A 19,766-nucleotide genomic window follows, 5' to 3' on the forward strand; every position below is an offset into this window, starting at 1 on the left:
GTGGCATAGAGCAATGGTGATTGCTCGGTAATGTCCTGTAGCAGTTTCCACATTTTCCTCTTTAGTCATTTTACCTGTTCTATGCACAACAAAGAGCAATTTCGATTTTCCTCATCTCACACTTAATATTGAGCAAATCTGGAATGTTTGGATGTTCATCTCTGAATAAACATTCAAAGTGTGCCTTTCTCCCCTCCTCCAACACACACATTGTGCCCTTTCACAGAGTGGACACAGAAGGGGACTGTTAATATCACAGTCAATGTCTTAGCTTCTGAAGATCATCTCCTTGACACTGGCCATCATCCTTAATGAAGAGTGCTAGGGGAATGTGCTGGCTCCAAAGTCCCTGGCAATATGGTTCCACAGCACCAAGGAACCCAGACAGAGCCTCAGTGGGCCCAGATTAATGTGAAGGCACAGGGCCTGTGCAACTGGATCCATACGAATATCCTGGGTTCCCTAGAGTTAGTGGGTCAGAATCCTAGTTTAGGCTGTGGGAAGGTCAAACCTCACCACTCCTGAGGAAGAATGTATAGGAAACTCTGCAAGAGGAACCTCATGAAGTTTCCTGGCCTCTATGGGGGTGTTTCCATGTAACACCATGATCTGAGCCCATATTATTTATAGAAAGCTCAACACTGATTACAATATTCTAACTGCACTTAATTGTGATTATTGTTTTAATGAATGTTCTATCCCGGTGTTTTATAAGGCAGCTATGGGCTCTCATGGGCTGAGGGCAAGGAGAGATGTGTTCTGTTTCCAGTTTAACCACACAGAGAGTGTCAAATCCTGGTCTCACTGAAGTCATTTCATTGGGAAAAGGTTATGCTCTCATGTGTGCAATATAGGGGAAGTCATTTAACCAGTCTCTGCCTCCATTTTCCCCATCTGTAAAATGGGGATGATAATACTTTCCCCTCTCATTGGGAAGATAGATACTCTTTGTGAGGAAAATGTTACATAGCCTTACAAGTTAATGCTATGTATTGTGAGGGTAAATTAATATGTGCAACGTCCTTTGAGGTCCTTGTATGGAAGATGCTATAGAAGTGCTACATATTATTAAATGTGTTATCTTTACGGGCAATGTTGCATCACTGAATTCTTTGTGATGATGGAAAATGTTATGTAAGAAATGGCAGATTGTGGTACAAATATTTTCCTTGTTTTTTCCAGCTCTGTATTTAAAGGTTCAGCGGTGTGTGTGTATCACTTGTCTGAGATCCAAACAGTGTTCAATGGACCCTTTGCACATAAGGAAGGTCCTAACCACCAGCTAATTCCATATCAGGGCAGAATTCCATATCCACGACCTGGCACAGTAAGTACTAAAGATGTTTATGCAAGTCAGGCTTGGCAACTAATTGTCTTTGTTTAATGTAATGAAATATCATAAAATTGGTGCTAAAGCACAGACTATAAATTATATCTAAATGTAGTTGTAATTCAATCTATCTGCTTACCTACTTATTTATCTATCATGCACATCACTATATCTGAGAACTATTAAAATTATTAAAAAATCAATCTCTCGCTCGCTTGCACTTTCTGTCCAGTAGGTAGAAGTAAATTATTTCATTAGATGTCTGTTATTTGTTTAAGAGGATGTGTATATTTGAGAGAGAGAGAGAGAGAGAAACAAAGGAAGACCAGGGGCTTTTAAGAGAAGCCAAGTTGAAGAGTTTTATATTTCACCCTGATCATTCTTGCCTCTTATAGTATTGAGTTCTATATTTTTGGTCCAATGCTCACAAAAGTCTGTCTCCTGTGCTCGTGAATCTTCCCCAGTTTTCAACAGTTTCATTATTCCAATGGAACATTGAGTAGCTGTGGTGGGAGGTCATGATTGCTGAGGGAGAGAGTGTCTCAATTGACTAGGCCAATCCCATGGACGGTATTGAAAGTTAGAAAACAGTCCTTGAAATGGACTGTGTGATGGATGAGAGGCCATGATAATCTGTTCACAGCAACCTGTGTTGCTGCTTGTTTTTGTACCAGTTGGAGCTCTCTCAGGGCTTTATTTCAAAATATAATGAGATTCAATGATCAGCCTGGAGATACTGAATGCATAGAACAACATGGCCAGGTCTATGTCTCAAATCTTGTAAGGATTTTTTATAAAATTGGATTGTGCCCTTTTTTGTACAGGTAATGTATAGAGAAGGCCTGCAGTAAAAAAAACAAACAACAACACCCCTCCCCACAAAACTGCTTGAATTTTACTTCCGAAATATCAGGAGTCTTCTATTTTTACTGGAGGGTCTATGGAGGTTCTTTGAGATGTTGCAGTGTTGTATCTTTAACTAAAAAAAGCCTTTCTCTAAACTGTTCATTATTCACCTGAGTTAAATAGTTGCTCCATATGTCATAAAGAAGAAAAAAGGGCTCACACTCTTCCCACCACCTCTTCATCTATTTTAACTTTTGCCTGTCACAACAAGACCCTTTAACCACATGTCCATGTAGCAGTCCTGCAAATATTATACCCTCTCTTAGTGCTTGCTCTTCTGCCTACTATGCCCACCAGGAGTAGCTCTCATTAATAATGAAACTCTTTGTGGGCTACAGATCAGACAGGCTCCAATCCCTGTGCAGGCATCAGGGGACTTTGTAGCCTTGTCAGGAAACCCTCTGCACTGTGGCTTAAACTGTCCCATGCTGTTCTCCTCTCCTGAAAAACCCTCATACTCTGTTCATAACTCTAGACGCATCTGCGTGTTATATCATATTTGTGATGAACATCTCAGGTCTTAGATATTGGCACCATAGCAACCTTTCAGTGTTTCTGAATTGACAAATGAAAATACCTTTATTAGCGATGATCATTCATGTGGTTAATTACCTATGAGAGCATTGTAGATAAACTTAGAACTGAAGCATTATAGCTGATAATGGTGGTGACAAAAACACAGAAATTGATTAGCCGAGTATAATATAACAGTAGTGATTGTGTAGTGATGACAGACCTCGATTGTCAGTGGGCAGGCTTCAATTGGGGACCTCTGGAGCTTAGTGCAAGAGCCTCTACATCTTTCTCTCTCTCTAAGTGGTCTCAGTGCCACTAGATCGGACAGAACACCACACCCAGGAGGTGTGTGGATTACAACTGCACCTGGGATTTGCAAAGAATAAAAGTCTCAGGGACAAGAGAAATGTAATTCTTTGTAGCTTTGGGAATATCAGTTCAGCCTCTTATGATATTACTGGCTGTCAGATTTAGGCCTTTCATATCATAAAATCTTTTCAGAATTTGTTAATAAATACCTGATGTTCCGCTGTGGTTGAATGGTAGCATTCTTGCTTGTGATTAATTCAAACAGTCTTAATCTCCTGAGTTCATTGTTGCTTTAATTTTATTGTTTCTGAAAATATAAAATAAATGGCTCGTTTAACCAGGAAGTTTCATGCTCTGGTGATTAGTCACATTTCAGTGTTTCTTGCTGCTTCAGGAATATTGTATCTATGTATTTTTTCAACCACTGCCATATTATTCTTGGTTCATGTTATGAAGGCTTGTGAAGTATTCCAAATAGGGCTAAACACAGTAAATGATCAGGCAGCACAAAGGAAAGGAAAATTTAACTTAGAATTGGGTTTTACATAGTGGCAAAAATTGTCTAAACTTATCAGATATGCTGATGGGCTCTGAGTTTGAAGGATCCTGAGAAGAAAGATTCTTGGGGATTGTTATGGACACCTCAGTATTTGCATTAGTTCAGTGTGAAGCTTCAATGAAAAGAAAAGCCAGAAAATGGTTTGGTACATTAATAAAGGAAGGCGAAAATAGTATAATATAAGGACATGATTAGTGACAAAACTGGAATGTTAAAACCAAAGCTCTGCACATTTACAGGGGATTGGAGAGTTGGATCTGAATCTTGAGACTGGAACTCATCCCTATATTTTTTCTTCGGGTCAAATCTAAACCTCAAGTAGCCGGGTAGTAGTTCAGAGAAGGCCATGAGAACAGCTATCCAAATCACCCCATGTTGAGCGTTCAGCCAAATTTTCCCCCTTATGCTGCCAGTTTTTCCAGGACAAGACATGATTGGACTCTAAAATTCTTTCCCCAAGACTCTCCAAATTCTTCTACACAAAAGTCTTTTAACAAGCCATTCCACAAACGCACAAGGAAGCATGTCACTGATTTTCCGTTGTCATGTCAGCCAATTCCCATGGTACCTCCATTGTTCTGCATAATCCAATCCAGTTCAAATCAGGACAATAATCTCATCAAATTTGACTAAATTCTGCATCCTTATCATTTGAAACTGCCTTATCCTCTCATCTGTTCCCCTGATGCTTCTCTGCAAACCACCCTACTTCATCACAGTCACTAAACAAAACATTTTCTGACATGAGATTTCTGTAGCTTATCTCTGCTTTTCTCCATTGGCAGAAGGTTCTGCCTCTGACATCATGGAAGGATTGAGGGTTAAATTCTATTTCCCAAGGAAGTCAGTGAAGGTGCAGCACCTTTGAAAATATGACCACTTTTATTTAGAAGCTTAACAGATGCCTACTTTTGGGCATCCAAGTTCGAAAAGTTTGGCCAAAATGCATTCTGGGTTAGGAGCCCCTTTCCTGCCGAACATCAATATCAGCCACTGCCAGGATGCTAGATTCGAAGGACAAGCAATCTGACCCAATACGGCAAATCCTATGTTCCACTTGCATAAATAGATCTTTCAAATTAAACATTTTGATATAAATGCACTTACAATCAGCCAAAATGCTGTAACTGTAAACATCACAAATGCTTCAGCATAGCTTAAATGGAATTAAATAAAGTCATACATTCGCTAGGCCACCGTCAGGCTCTGCAGTCTTTGGCTGCCCCTTTACTACATACCAATCATTTCTTATTTCTTCCACAAACTAAAATTACTTATGGAAAAACTTGTATGACATAATTGGCAGCTTCCTACTACATTCTGAGCTGTTTAAGGGTTGTTTCCATTATCCAGACTTTACAGAAATATTTTTGTACCCAGAGCTTGTTGAAGAATGTACTATAAACCAAAGGGTTCCTCTCCTCCTTCGGTTCATCTCTAATGTGTGGGGCTATCCCAGCAGGCTTGTGGGTGCAAAATGTACTGTGAGTGCAGTCACCACATGGTTAAATCATCTGTAGGCTGGTGAGTGCAGCAGAGGTACACTGAACTCTCTGAGGAAGGGAACAGCTCGTGTTGGTCTTCAGTGACTTCTCTGCTTGGCATCGGCGAGACACAAGCGATGAAGCTTTAGCTTTCATGGCTAAAGGAATAATTTTCATGACATGGGTTTTTGGGTTGGTAATAGAGGCAATGAACTGATCGAAGAAGGATGTCTGGGACATGCCTGAAACAACTATCTAATTATCCAGCTGCAATTCATGAGGATTTATATGCCAGGGTGAGAATAAATAGGGACAGTTGAATCTGGGAATACACAGGAAGATGGCCTAGGATCCATGAGGCAGGAAGGTGGGGAACATACGAAGGCCATACTGGGTCAGACCAATAGTCCATCCAGCCCACTCTCCTGTCTTCCAGCAATGGCCAATGCCAGCTGCTTCCGGGGGGGGGGGGGGATGAACAGAACAGGCAATCATCGAGTGATCTATCCCCTGTCGTCCACTCCCAGCATCTGGGAAATCTGGTTTAGAAGACAGAAAAGGTACCTATCTTCTAAGGAAGGAGTGCAGGACAGGTGATATTGGTCTAGGATACAGGTGGGGAGGGGGCTCTCTGACATAGATCTGGGAGTGCCTTTGAGTTTTGGGGTCCCTTGCCAAGAATCACCTTTCTTGGAGCCCTCAAAAGCCTGTAGCCAGCCCTGTTTGTCAGTGCTGGTTACAGATTTCTGAAATTTGCCGTCTTTCCTGGAAAATGAAAGGCCCATGCTCTGCAGAAAGCCAATAGAGTTCTAGAGCAGCAGGAAGTGAATGAGTTGGCTGGGGCTGAGAGAAGTCCCTGCACAGCACAGATTCCTATATGGGAGTTGATTTCTCCTCTCCCTGTCTTCTTCCCCACATTTCCCCTGGATACTCACAACCTGTCGGCTCTCTAAGGCTGGAATTACTCCCTTGTGAGTACCCAAGGGGACTGATAGATCACAGGATTGATCAATGAGATGGTTCTTCATTCAGTGTAAAGAATCTGTTACCTCAGATTGCTGCAGGGGGAGGGGCAGGAGGGAACCTGTCCCTAATAACACCTCTCTATGGGGTCTTCCCATCTCTATCCCACCAACCACAAACTATTGTTTCTTTGTAGGGGGGATGAGCCATCTGCCCCTGGGGTCCTTTCGTTGTCTCACAATCAAGGAATGAAGGTGAAAGGCAGGGAGATTCTGCTGTCGTTGTCCCTTAAAGTTGTACAGACATTGAGTGAGAACTCTCACTTTAGGATGCTAGAGGAATCTTTGAGCTCAGTGCATCTCTGTTGTCATTACCAACATCCATTTGGCACACTTGGAATCAAGCTAGGGCACGGGGACTGTTACTGGCAGGTGTGCAGTACCTAATCTGGGCAGTAGCCTTCACAGCTGGATAGCTTGGAAAATTTGTGGGGCTTTGGAGGACAGGGTCATTGTAAGGCCTTTTCCTAGCACTCTACAGAAAACTACAGATTCTTCTGACAGCCCCCTGACTCAGAATTTACCAGTCAAATGTCTCTTCATGCCTTGATGAGATATAGGGTCAAATCCCGACCTCCTCACATTTTACAGGGCTCTGAAAGCAGCAGAACTCCAGCGCTCAATGAACTACACAGAAGCTGCCTTGTAAAACCTGTGCTATGCAGCAGTGTATTGTGGGTGACTCTTCCAATGGTACCATAGATAGGTGCAGGGCAGGGGTGTGTGCATGTCGCTTGTTTACATGACTTCTGCACAGCAGGCCGAAATTGGAGCCTGATTCAGGAAAAAACATAAACACATTCTTAGCTTTAAGTGGTGCTTTCAATCCGAGTTAACTGGCCTGGCTGGGGGTGTGGCTTAAAGCCCAGATACTGTTTGCATTCAGGCTGGGAACCTACCCACTTTGCAGTAAGGATGCAGGCTAACTCACCTGTGGGCTGAGGGTGGGTGTAATACCTCCAGGGCCTTCCACCAGTCTCCTGGTCTGCCCAGTTCTCTCACGGGTCACTGGGAAAGAAACACAGCATGGCTCAGCTTATTGCACCAGAAGTCCTAGTGAAATACACATGTGAGCACAGACCCAGTGAGGACACATTAACACAGGAATGGCTTTGCAGTGTAGCTCCTCACACCAGGAGACTAGGTACTCATGTACAGTCGCAAAGGGTCTGGGAAAGGCTCTTTGCATTTTCTCCCTTCTAGTGCATTTGCGCAGGGTTTGTCCAAATCTAGCCCTACGTGCACTGAACAGTTATAACATACAGCAGAGGTAAGTACCTAATTAGGCATCTAAATAAACCTATTGGCCTTTACATCTATTTTTGTACTACCCAGAGGCAAGACCTTTGTATCTTTCCCCTTACCAGTCACTTGCATTCTTTGCAGTGAGAACTTTGGGAGCTCAAGGAATAAAAAAATAAGCCCCCCCCCCCCCCCAAGCATGGAGCATTGCCATCAGCCTAGTTTTTAACAACACACAAATATGTTTGTTTGTTTTGTCCCAACTGAGGGCGGTTTATAGTCATAGCTATTAGAGTACAGCTTTTCCATTATATAAATATAATCATTTTCACATGGAGTATGAAGTGTTTTTTCAAAAAAAAATGTTACCATGTCGCCTGAACATCAGTCAATGTTTGTGGATAGATTGAAGACAAAATATCCTTGATAGATGCTATGCATTGCTAAGCATTATTATGAATGCTTCCTCACAGTGTCCTGGAGGAGCCTTTACACCCAACATGCGGACAACCAAGGAATTCCCCGACGACGTTGTGACCTTTATTAGGAATCACCCCTTGATGTTCAATCCCATTTACCCAATACACAAAAGGCCATTAATCATTCGGACAGGAACAGACTACAAGTATACAAAGATAGCAGTGGACCGAGTTAATGCTGCTGACGGACGATACCATGTCTTATTTCTTGGAACAGGTAAGATGCACTTAACAGCAGATATGCATAGAATTGTTTTATTTATTTAACTTGATGTACTGCATTGTAGTTTTTAGTCAACTCCAAACCCTGTACAGCCTATTGTCTTCACAAGTGCTTATTAAAACATAATTACTATATATACAAATATGTCTTAAGAGCTATAATCAGAACAAAAATACAAAGAAAATAAAATGAATATTTATTGTAAAAAATAGAATGGTTCTCATCCGAGACAAAAACCAACTTTGTTGTGTGCAATGTATGGTCTAGATTTACTCACCCGGAGTAGCATCATACCCATGAGTAGTACCATTAACTTCCATGGATTAATGTACTATTTTCCAGGAGTAGGAATATGGGAATCTGACATTGTATTATTACTAATTGTGATCATCATATGAGGTAAGCTGCCTGTGAAAAGAATGGTAACTTGGCCAGAAAGTTACAGGGGTAGAAATAACAACTTCACAGTAACGTCAATATAGAGGGTTTTAGCAAATAGAAAAGGGAAAACTGTAGTTCTAATGGGACTGTGTTGTAGGACTTTCTAAGTCTGATTCAATGATTACAAATATTTCCTTTATAACATAACAAACCAAATTCTGCTCTTAGTTACACCAATGTGAATCTGTAGCAATTCCATTGAAGTCAATGGATGTACTGACCTGACACCACTGTAACTGACAAGTGTAGTGATTTTCGCTAAGAACTGTAAGGTTAGAGGATAGTGATCCAATTTACTTTTCAGTTTTATTGGGACATGATTGGAATTGCAGAGAACAATCAATCAGTGTCAGGGAAATAAACTAAAGTAGATGATCTAGGGCTGGATCCTGAAAGCCCTCTGCATCTGGGACTGTCATTGACTTAGTGGGGGGCTGTGTTTGTGAAGGGCTTGGGGACTGGAGCTCTGATAAACTACAGTCCAGTCTTCTTGATTCTATTTGTTAGTACAGAGCAGTTTCAACTAAAAATAAGGCAGATAATCCTCTGAGAACAGGTTTGTTTCTGAACCTCAGACAAGTCTTATAGAGATGTGGAACTACTGTTCCTGCCAACAAACTACCATTTAGACCACATGGGTTTGGTAATCACCATCCTTGTATTAGACTCAGGAAGTCAAGGCTAAAAATCTTTCAAATCGCCAGACTTTTATGAGGAGGGAATTAAAAGAAACTCTCTTCACTCTTCTTAAAGCAAGTCCCCAACCACCAAAGGAAATAAGAATACAGAAAAGCTCTGTTATTGTTCCCATGGCAAACCATCACCAAGGGCCTCCATTCACTATGTCATGATTCATTAGAATGACACTCACTCTCTCTAGTGGCTAGTGTACATCATTATAAGGCATGGCAGTGATAGAAGATGCATAGAGCTTTGGGTATTGAATTACAGTAAGAATTTAGTGAGCTTTGGATATAGGCATTTTTATTTTTCTTGGCCATCTGATGCAAAAATTAGTTTTAAAATTGCCTTAAAGGCTCCTGGCTTGTCAGGTCATCAGACTAAATAAGAAACTAATTAAGACACTCTTTTTCCCTAGCAAGTATCAGCATTACTAGTAGGCCTAGTGAATCCAATGACAACCTGGGACCTTTGGATCCTTCAGGGTTTAATTTGACACAGTAGGTTCTATATTATCTTTCCTATGGAAGAAGCAAAGAAGGGTGCTGTGCATGCTACTGTGGAAATCTCTAGAGGAAGGTTTATACGTACCCTCCCTACTTATTGTTCACATAGATTAGCATCAGCCATGTCTAAACAAACAAAAAAAAATCTTGGTCTTCTACCAGCATAGCTTCTCCGTGCCAATTCACTGTTTTTAATCACACAAATACTTTGGCATGCAAGAATAGAGCTTTCAAATGAACATTTAAATGTCAGTATAGTTTTTAAACTAGTAAACTAAACATATGATTTTTTTTAACTAGAGGAAAAAATATTGCTAAAGATTAATTAAGATGCCAAGCCATATAAGTCTCCAGCTAACACAAGATACATGTTATATCAGTTACAAAATATGTAGTAGTAATACTAATGAATAATGTGCTGTACATATAAAGTGCCTTACATTTTTGAAGCTTTGGACAATAATAATATTTAGCATTTCAATGGTTCTTTCCATCTCAGGCTCTCAAAGCACTTTACTCCCTTTATTAAACTGAAACTCATTAATGATGTCACAGGGTTTAATGATGAACAATAACTTAGGACCCAATCCAACTTAAGTCAATAAAAATACTCCCAGTGACTTGAAGTGGGAGTTGGATCAAGTCTCAAAGTCAAATACTGAATATTAGTGAGTTAATCATAGAATCATAGAATCTCAGGGTTGGAAGGGACCTCAGGAGGTCATCTAGTCCAACCCCCTGCTCAAAGCAGGACCAAACCCAACTAAATCATCCCAGCCAGGGCCTTGTCAAGCCTGACCTTAAAAACCTCTAAGGAAGGAGATTCCACCACCTCCCTAGGTAACCCATTCCAGTTCTTCACCACCCTACTAGTGAAAAAGTTTTTCCTAATATCCAACCTAAACCTCCCCCTCTGCAACTTGAGACCATTACTCCTTGTTCTGTCATCTTCTACCACTGAGAACAGTCTAGAACCATCCTCTTTGGAACCCCATTTCAGGTAGTTGAAAGCAGCTATCAAATCCCCCCTCATTCTTCTCTTCTGTAGACTAAACAATCCCAGTTCCCTCAGCCTCTCCTCATAAGTCATGTGCTCCAGCCCCCTAATTATTTTTGTTGCCCTCCGCTGGACTCTCTCCAATTTATCCACATCCTTCTTGTAGTGTGGGGCCCAAAACTGGACACAGTACTCCAAATGAGGCCTCACCAGTGCTGAGTAGAGGGGAATGATCACATCCCTCGATCTGCTGGAAATGCCCCTACTTATACAACCCAAAATGCCATTAGCCTTCAGCCTGAGTTACTCCTCATCAAATTCCATTGAGGGGGATAAGTACAGGCAACCTCATTTTATAGGTTGGTTAGGCATCACAGAGAGCAGCTAAGTGACTCAGCCATGGATAAACAACGAGCAGGTGGCTCATTAAAGGTACTAACATACATGGGCTGGTTATATGTGTTTGTTTTCGTTCTATAATCTGCCAGCACACCCTCTTTGCAGGACCTTCTAACCCTATGGTTCTATGATTCTATGAAATCCAATTTAGTGCACCCTCTCAAAGAGTTAAGATTAGAGTCACAACTACTGAAATAATAGACTTGATGCCCTGTGATATGTACTATTTATAATTTCTGCTAGTCTATTTTTTTTTTGGACGTTACAATTCCTGGGTGGTGCAGAGATTCTTCCTAAGATGCTAATAGCTTCATAGCCCTGCCGTAAAATAAACAGATATGATATAAGTACAGTGCCTCTCAACCCTTGTAAATACAAATCATCGAGGTTCTGTCTCTGTGAGGAAAGACTCTTTACCCTTTTCCTTGGCTCCGTGCTTTCTGTGAGACTCAGGAGGATTCGATAAAGATATTAACAGTCAGAAGAAATGCAGAGGGAGTTTCCTTTTATGTAAGTTTATCCTAGAAAATGCAAAATGCACATTGTATAACAGAGTTTGATTTGATAATTTCTTGGGAGCCCTGAGCCCCTCAGCGGTGGAGAATGGGACTTGGCACCTGGTGACAATTACACTCAGTCTCTGATGCTTAGTTACTGCTGCTGAACTGAGATGTTCCCAGTCACGTCTGTTACTGTCAGTGACCTGTCTCATGCTGCAAATTGGAGTATTTTATATCTTGCCAGATGCAGAGCACACAAAATGTTTAGCTTCCCCCCTCCTCCTTGACGGTCTCAGTAGTAAATCAGTTCCTGAGTGCAAATGAACAATAACAAAAGTAGCTCTAGGAACCCCTGTATTTTTCATCATGTAGCCATGGCACAGGAAGGGTACAGACAGCCATGTCTTTTTTTACATGAACGTGAAATAAATGTAATATTTCCTTTGCTCCCCCCAGCCAGGCATGTCAAACTCACTGCAACTGTTCCTTGCCAACAGTTAATTTCAGTACAGTACTTCTTTTCTAAGCTACATGACTAGTGAAATAAATCCCATAGACCGACATTGTTCTTGAAACATTACACACAGCTTTTCTAATGCTAACGATCTTGCATTTACGCTGTGCCTTTCATCCTGAAGAATCCCAAAGCACTTTACAAAACCCGCCAGGCTGATGCAAAGGCTTGACACAATGGCGATCTCTACATCCACCGCTGAAATGGAGGTGCCTGTGGGGTGAAAAGCAGCAACTGTTTAGCGGTAGATAGACAAGTGTAGAATACCTTATCATCCCAATAGAAACCACAGCTGTAATTAGCTGGTCATAGTGTAATTATCCATTTGCATATTTGACAACGACAATGAGGCTAAAGCCCTTTCCTCTATGTCGTCTGGTCAAGACCTTGGATTTAGATCTCTTCTTCACTTACTCTGCTTCCCTGATTGTCTCATAAATCATTTCATTTCCCTTGCATTTTATTTTAATTACATTACTCCATGTCTCAAGCCTCCAAATTCTCCACTTTATCCCCTGGTAGGTTGTTTTCCATTTGTTTAAAAAAGGCAGCAAAACAGCATGCAGGCATTTTCTTGAGATTAATATTTATTTTTTAAGTTTGCGACCTACCACTTGCACTTCCAAATCTTTGAACAGAGTGCACCACATTGCGCAATCCTTGGACTATGCATGCTTTCTTTATTGTTGTTAGTGTTATGAAAATATTTAAATATCCGCGTCAGGTTCAGGCACATTCACCAATTACTGGCCATCCTTAAGAACTTTCTCGGCTCCTCTAAGGCATGATGTCATTCAGCTATTGGAAAGGGGGGCTACATTACTGTTGTAAAAGGTGTTTCAGATTTCAGGATGATTTAGCACAGTTTCATATGTTTAACTTGGGCTGTGTGCATGTGGTTTTGTTTCCAGTGTCTAATGTTGTGTGTGTTTGTTCAGTGTTTCTAATTATCTTTCCTTCCTTTGTCCAATTGTTTGAACCCTTCATTTGAAAGACTGGTTGCACTTAGCACTTTCAGAGCATGAGGTTAAAATATGGATGTCACATATGTGACTAACTCCCTGGAGTACTTGCTTTTGCGGTGTTACGTGATGGCTGTCTTTTTGGAAGACTGACTCTCGCTAACAACAGTAGTATCCAGCAATGGAATAACCCATAACATGTAATGAACTACAGATTGTTACAGAGCTAGATAATCTGGTCAGAAAAGCAAGCATTAAATTCACTAGTTTGAGTTCTGTCTTTGCACTCTGGAAGAAGGTTTTACACAAGAGTGATACCAAAGGCAGCCTGATTCCCCCGGTCCACTCAGGCATATTGAGCAAATCATTTGAAGTGTTATGATGATCATCTCCTGCAAAGCTTTTTTACTCTTACAGCCATTTTAGGAGTTGCAAATTCCCCCATCCCCCAAGGTCTGTATCCTGAGATCCCTCCTCAGTTCTTACTCAAACTTTCATTGACTCTCAGGATTTTGCCTGGAAATGGAATGAGTAGACACTGAATGAAGATCGAAGTAGTTAGCCCAGTAATTCTTTGCACTTATGAATTGCTCTTTGGGAGAGACCTCAAAGTGCTTTACAGACTGTTCATTAAGTTTCACAGCAAGTCTGTAAGCTGAAAAAGTATTATATCCATTTCAAGATGGGGTAAACTGAGACATAGAACAGTTAAGTACCTTTGACCAGGCCATGCAGCAAAACAGTGACAGAGCCAGAAAGAGAGAGCCCAAGAGGCCTGACTGTCAGTCCTTAGCTTTAACTGCTAAGCAGTACAACCATTCATCTCACATACTGTCCCATGACTGAAAGGGTTTCACACAAAGAGAGTTTGGGCATCATCGAGAACTTATTCTTTTCTTTTTAGTTATTTATTTCAAGTCAATGTAATGCTTATGAAATGTGCCCAATCAACAACCTTAAGGTACAGGTACAACCAGGGCAAAAGCACTACAGGTTTTCTCATGCTGCCCCACCAATCTTCCTCATGCCTCAACATGAGGGACCCCTTCAAAGGAGGAGACCTCTCCGTAAGATGTTTAGCACGGTAGCAGTTAGTGTCAGCTGTGATGGTGGTTTTCATGATGTGGACAGCCAGCCCTTTGATTTGTTGTTTTTTTCTGGGATTGTTGTTTTTTGTTCTAAGTCTTTCTTTGAAGTTGGCAAAACTGAGCTACAATGGTCATTGTAGAAAAGAACGGTTGGTGGTAATTTGGAAAGAGAGATGTAAGCTCAAATCTCTTCTGTTCAATCCACTGTATTTCAGCCAAACAGATCTGCATTTGATATCACCATTCATTATTTTTTACCTCCTTTGTTATACACTGTGGGCCAGGTCATCAACTGGTGTAAGCAGTCATAGCTCAAATGGCTTCTACAGGAATCTGCTGATTTGCACCACTGAAGGATCTTGCACCTTATTTATTTTTTCATTCACATTGTTCTCTTCCTCTCTCTGTGTTCCTTTCTTCGCAGTCTCTCTCTCTGTTTGTTTTCCACTCTGCCTACTCTCTGCTCCATTTCCAAGCCTAGGGGATGTTTGCTCTTTCTCCTCTTGCTGGTCACTCTTTCCAATCCCTCATAAGGGGATTGTGATTCCAGTAACATTTGACTTCAAGTCAAGCTTTGAAACCTGTGTTGTTTGAGAAGGTTTGGCATGAAAGAAATTGCATTCTCTCAATATTTATTATTTGTACTATGGTTGCCCAAAGGCCTCGGTCAGGACAAAGACCCCTAGTGTGCTGAGCACTGTACAAACACAGAGGAAGACACTATCCCTGTGCTGAAGTGAGTGTGAAAAACAATAGGACAGAAGGGGAAGGGAGAATGAGTTTAGTAGTAATAAAATGATCATGTTGTTAAATAGGTTAACTATAGGCCTAATCCAGAGTTTACTGAAGTCAATGGGAGTCTTTATATTGACTTCAGTGGGCTTTGGATCAGGCTCTATGTCCACGATTACTCTGTTCCAAATCATTTAAGAGTTTGATTTATATTTTGGAATTCAAATGAACCCCAAACTCAAAGCAAAGCGCTTGGGTCAGCCTTGTTAGGTTCACTGAAACCTGTGCAAACTAAAGTTGGTGGGTTTTCCCCAGACCTGTACCTGCTCTCTAAACAAGAATACTGCTTCATCTTTGGAACTTAACTCAGTATGTCCAGAAAGTGCTATTGAGATAGCTGCTATGTTGGTCAACGTACCAGGCATTGAACCAGGGACCTGGAGGCACACGTAATGCACACTGACCAGTGGGTTATATAATGGCAATGACAATGATTCTCTATGGCTAGGATACTATTAACTGTGGGGCAGGAAAGCAATCATAGCAGCTTTCTTTATTAGTTTATGTGGCTGTAGTCTCCAAAGAAAGGGTGAATGTCACTAGTCGGTAATGGAAGTTATTAGGTCTCGATTAGGGATTAAGGTCTATCATTCCAAAGTTTTGTCTACATTCGAAAGAAGCTAATATATAGTACTTGATCTTGCTACAGCAGGTGATAATACCCATGTTGTACAGAGAGAGGTAAGGAGAGAAGAGGTTTGTCGTGTGAAGCTATGGGCCAGATCCTGAGAGGTGCTGATGTTAGAGGAAGTTGCAAGTGCTCAGCAACTCTCAGAATTTTGTCCACTGGAAATTGTGTAACAAGACAGAGGGGAAAAAAGTATAAAACAGTGTTTCACATGTGTAGCTTAAAGGCCACATGTTTAAGGAACTATAACACGAGACCAAAGAGGCTGTTGAAGGAAAAAGTAATATGTAAATGAGAATCTGCTTTTAAAAAAAGAAAAAAAAAGAAGTGGGGAGCTAGGAACTCAAATTATCTTATCATGCAAGAGTAACTTCCAGATGACAGAAACTTAATATATTGTAGCTCCTACAGTATCAGCTGGGAAAAGACTCCTTTTTGGTTCACATTCTACAGAGCTCAACCAATAGACCACCTATTTGAACTAAGGCTGCACCCACCTACAGCTCAGCCAGATCTCTCCTCTCCATGGCTCTCTCTCTTTCTCTCAGTTACAACATGGGTATTGACATGTACTGTAGTAAGGTCCAGTGTTGTGTATTACCTACAGAGAGACCAGTGAAAGGCATACATCTGCCATGTAGCTAGGTAAATTCTACTGTTTAGCAGACACAATGGCTTGTCTCCTAATTTAGTAGAACTAACACATTCTTTGTCAAATTAATCTTTGGAGTGACTCTAGGGAAGTCAGTAGAGTTACTCCGGGAAGGAAATTGTCCCTCTACTTGTTTGATTTTTATAGGATCTTGTTGTGAACATAAATGACTTACATTCATTCCGTGTCTTGTATCTTGCTTGAAGAACAATAATGAACTGGAAAAAACATCAGACTGTGTGTAATTTTGCATACCTCTTGTGTCCATGACTGTTTTGCCAGTATCCTTTCCAACTTTCCTTTTGACCCAGGAATTTAATTCCATTAACAGAAGTGAACAAATAAGATTTGCAACAAAACTCAAATGTAGTTATTCTGAGATGAATATGTAGAAGTGTACTTGGTTTGACAACCATTGTTCTTATAGTCTAGAGAGTTAAACATTTTGGAAAAGGGACTAAGAAAGCCATCTGGGGACCATTATTTTTGTTTCACTTACCAAGGAAAAGATTGAGCAATAACAGTAAAACTGGTGTTACTGCGTATTGTGGAGGAACAGCCCACAGGCCAAGGTTACTCCTTGCATAAAAAAAATTTAATGAGCAATTTTCCACTGTTATGCTTTACATTGCATAAAATATCTTGAAAATATTATAGCAAGACTAGTAAGCACAGTAGAGCGGTGTGGAGATTCCTTATGAAAGGGAATGTATCTGGAGACAAGGATCTGGCTTGTCATGTTAAAATAATATTGAGACAACAGGCAATAAATTGAGATACATATGGGAAATACTGTCTACTTGCCCTGTTTTATCAAGGATTTGCAGCAGCTAATGATTCAGGAACCCAGTTTTCAGATGTGGAGTTCCTTATAAGGACACAAGTCCCTGAATTTGTGTGCTCATATCAGTGCTTAGTTATGCAAATGCCCATGCTGTAAACTCTAATTTCAGCATCCCATTTCAGGGTTTGTGCATGGAAGACCAGTTTACAGTTTTAAATGTGTGGCATGGATTGCTACATAGTTGAAATACACTTACTTTTATATGGGTCAGACCCATATTGCACGGGTGAGGATAGGGTCTGTACTAATGTGTGTTTGAGTATTTTACATCCTGTAAGTGAGGTTTAGAGGACACAGGACAGGCAGTTGAGAGTGTATTCCAAAATTCATCACAATCAGCAACTCCTCCCCACCAGTATATTGTATATCCTGATACTGAGGGAACAAAGGACATTGCTGGAGAGGAGTCATAACACAATGCTGTGAAGGGAGGTAAGAAGGAGAGGGAGTAGAGACAGACTATGTGTACAAGCCACACATATTCATGACTATTTGACTGGCTTTATAGAGGTAAAGGCTGGTGCCTTATCCACACACACACATCTCAGCTCCATGGAAGGACATTCCACAGTATTCAGGGAGTTTAGGGATCGTGTAGGCCCTGGCAGCCAGTAAATCTCTTTCAGGTCCTCATAGTTTTGCTAATGCTGGCACCCTGTCCAGACCACTGAGTACTGTCAAAAGATTTAGTTTCAAGAAAGTTTCTTCTGAAAGAACCGGTTCATCATATCATTGCATAATGAGGACAAACGATAACCATAGAACAAATCCTCATGAAATATTCATAGCTAACATTTGCTGAGCACGTACAGTTGATAGCTATACATTTTTTTATATCTTGGCTGCTTTAGATTTCTTGATTTAATGTTAAAAAACAACAGTGTGGTTTAGGTGTGTGGTCAGGATTATTATACATGAGTACAATTCTTGATTTTGAAGTCAAAGTATGTCTATCTGCTAGCTTCCACTGGGGAAAAAGAATGATTTAAATTATTTACGCCAACCAACTTGCATTCTAACTCCAGCTATGGAATGTAGTCACTGACCTTAAAAACAAAATCACAAGTCTCCTGCTTTTGCTTTCTTCTGTCAACATCATAGATTGCCTGATGGGAAGCTCAGATCATTTCCCTACAGGCAGAAATGCCAACATGCGCGCACGCACACACACACACACACACACACACACACACACACACACACACACGGCAGCTCTAACATTTTACTGACCTGCTCAATTCAATATTATTATTGAAACATTTCATGACAAAAGTGGGATACAAACTCTTTGATCTTGCTCCTCTGTGACAATATAGAGCAAAATAGGTTTGCTGTGACATATATAGAGCAAAATAGTCAGTCTGAGTTCTAGTCCTTCCGGACAAGAGGAACTCATAGCCATGGGTCCTGGAATAATTTGTATAGTGGGGGTGCTGAGAGCCATTGAACCAAACTGTAAACCCTGTATATGATGGAAACCACTTCAAGCCAGGATGGAAACCACTTCAAGCCAGAAACTGCAGCCTCCCCTGCACCCTAGTTCCAGCACCTATGCCCATAATCCTTTTTTCATCCAAGGCTATGTCTACACTATGAGATAAAGGTGTGATTCCCATGCTCATGTACACATATTTGTGCTAGCTGTCTTCAAACTAGCATGAGTATAAATTACATTGTAGCCTCAGTAGCACAGGTAGAGGCAGCAGAAGCACAGCTGAGTGCTGTTGCATACAACTCACCGGAAACCGGTGGGTACCTGCTCGGCAGGGCTCAGTGGTGCAATAGCAGCTATGCTGCTGTTCATTCTCACACTAACTTTGTGAGAGCCAGCACAAGCTACGTGTACATGAGCAGAGGAATCACACCTCTATCTCATAGTGTAGATGTAGCCCAAGGCTCATGGTTTTCTAAAGCGCCAACAAAGTCCTGGCTGAGCAGCATAAAATTAGCTGCTAAGATCAACTTTCTGGTCTATCACTCTTACCATCTCAAACCTTTCTTTGAGTCCATCTTCTGACACTGCCTTTTCCACTGCATCAAATGCAATACATTTGTCCCTACCTACCTTGGAGGCCCTAGAACAATGGAGTTTTGGTCTATGATGCAGGCCCCTGGGTGCTATGGTAACACTACTACTAATAATTAATATAATATAAATCTTTCCCATTTTATCTGCTCCTGTATCATATTGTGTCACCTCACACACTACCTTCCATGCCATCCCTTTCACACAGAACATCTTCTCTGAACCAATCCCTGAACATCCTCCCTGAACCATAAAGCCACTGCCTTGCCCTCCTTCAGGTCCCACCTCAATCCCCATTTCAAATGTAATGCTATCAAATTGATTTTGGGGACAGAGACTACATGCTACAATGTGTTTTTATGGTGCCACTGTGGGGAGAGCAGTTTTCATGCATTCCCCATGGACATCCTTGATTGCCATGTGGATCAAAAAAGTGGCTTCTTTTGCTACATACGGCCCCAGTTATTGATGGTGCACACCATCCCACACTGGCTAGAGCTTGCATCTCACCCATGTTAAAACTGATTCCTGCACTGAAATTTGTACCATGCAGGTTGCTTACATGCTGTTAGTTTCTGTTATATGTTGCCATGAATTGCACATAAAATTCGGCATTGTATCCATTTCTCCTTTCCTTTGTTTCTCTTGTGTTTTTAGATCGTAAAC

The 19,766-nt window shown here is 41.0% G+C and overlaps 1 protein-coding gene across 3 annotated transcripts in view; it reads left to right on the top strand.

Annotated features, from left to right (window-relative positions):
- The window catches only part of SEMA3C (semaphorin 3C), a 163,793-nt gene that overhangs the window by 126,432 nt on the left and 17,595 nt on the right, over window positions 1–19,766 (top strand). For all 3 annotated transcript variants that reach the window (XM_044987190.1, XM_044987180.1, XM_044987197.1), the window contains 2 exons: window positions 1,183–1,327; window positions 7,842–8,064. In XM_044987190.1, the coding sequence (XP_044843125.1) occupies window positions 1,183–1,327; window positions 7,842–8,064 (368 nt within the window). The remainder of the gene's footprint in view (window positions 1–1,182; window positions 1,328–7,841; window positions 8,065–19,766) is intronic.

Source organism: Mauremys mutica, chromosome 1, assembly GCF_020497125.1.
Source record: "Mauremys mutica isolate MM-2020 ecotype Southern chromosome 1, ASM2049712v1, whole genome shotgun sequence".
Classification (NCBI taxonomy): domain Eukaryota; kingdom Metazoa; phylum Chordata; order Testudines; family Geoemydidae; genus Mauremys; species Mauremys mutica.